Source organism: Buceros rhinoceros, unplaced genomic scaffold (genome assembly GCF_000710305.1).
Source record: "Buceros rhinoceros silvestris isolate BGI_N320 unplaced genomic scaffold, ASM71030v1 scaffold37308, whole genome shotgun sequence".
Lineage (NCBI taxonomy): Eukaryota > Metazoa > Chordata > Aves > Bucerotiformes > Bucerotidae > Buceros > Buceros rhinoceros.
Window position 1 is genome coordinate 2493 of NW_010426921.1, and position 211 is coordinate 2703.

The following is a 211-nucleotide window of genomic DNA, read 5'->3' on the forward strand; positions in this document are numbered from 1 at the left end:
CCCAAGCCTTACCTGAACGTCCCCCCCTTGCTGGAGTTCAAGGAGAGGGCCCCCGCCGAGGGATGCACAGCTCCCTCCAGCACCCACCTGAAAACTGCTGTTTCAGCACCTTCCCCCACCGAGAAGGAGAGCAGCACCTTTGTCCCGCGCCCCTCACAGTCTGGGGACAGCCCCTCTGCCAAGGGCATCGACGAGCCACCCTCCCCAGGCC

General features: G+C 65.4%; 1 protein-coding gene across 1 annotated transcript in view; it reads left to right on the forward strand.

The window, feature by feature from the left end:
• Positions 1-207, forward strand: part of LOC104498336 (ankyrin repeat domain-containing protein 34C-like) — a gene marked incomplete at its 3' end in the record, with an annotated part of 979 nt that extends 772 nt beyond the window's left edge. Inside the window, exon 3 of the mRNA XM_010141692.1 lies at positions 7-207. Within this exon, the coding sequence (XP_010139994.1) occupies positions 7-207 (201 nt within the window). The remainder of the gene's footprint in view (positions 1-6) is intronic.
• Between the last annotated feature and the right edge of the window lie 4 nt (positions 208-211).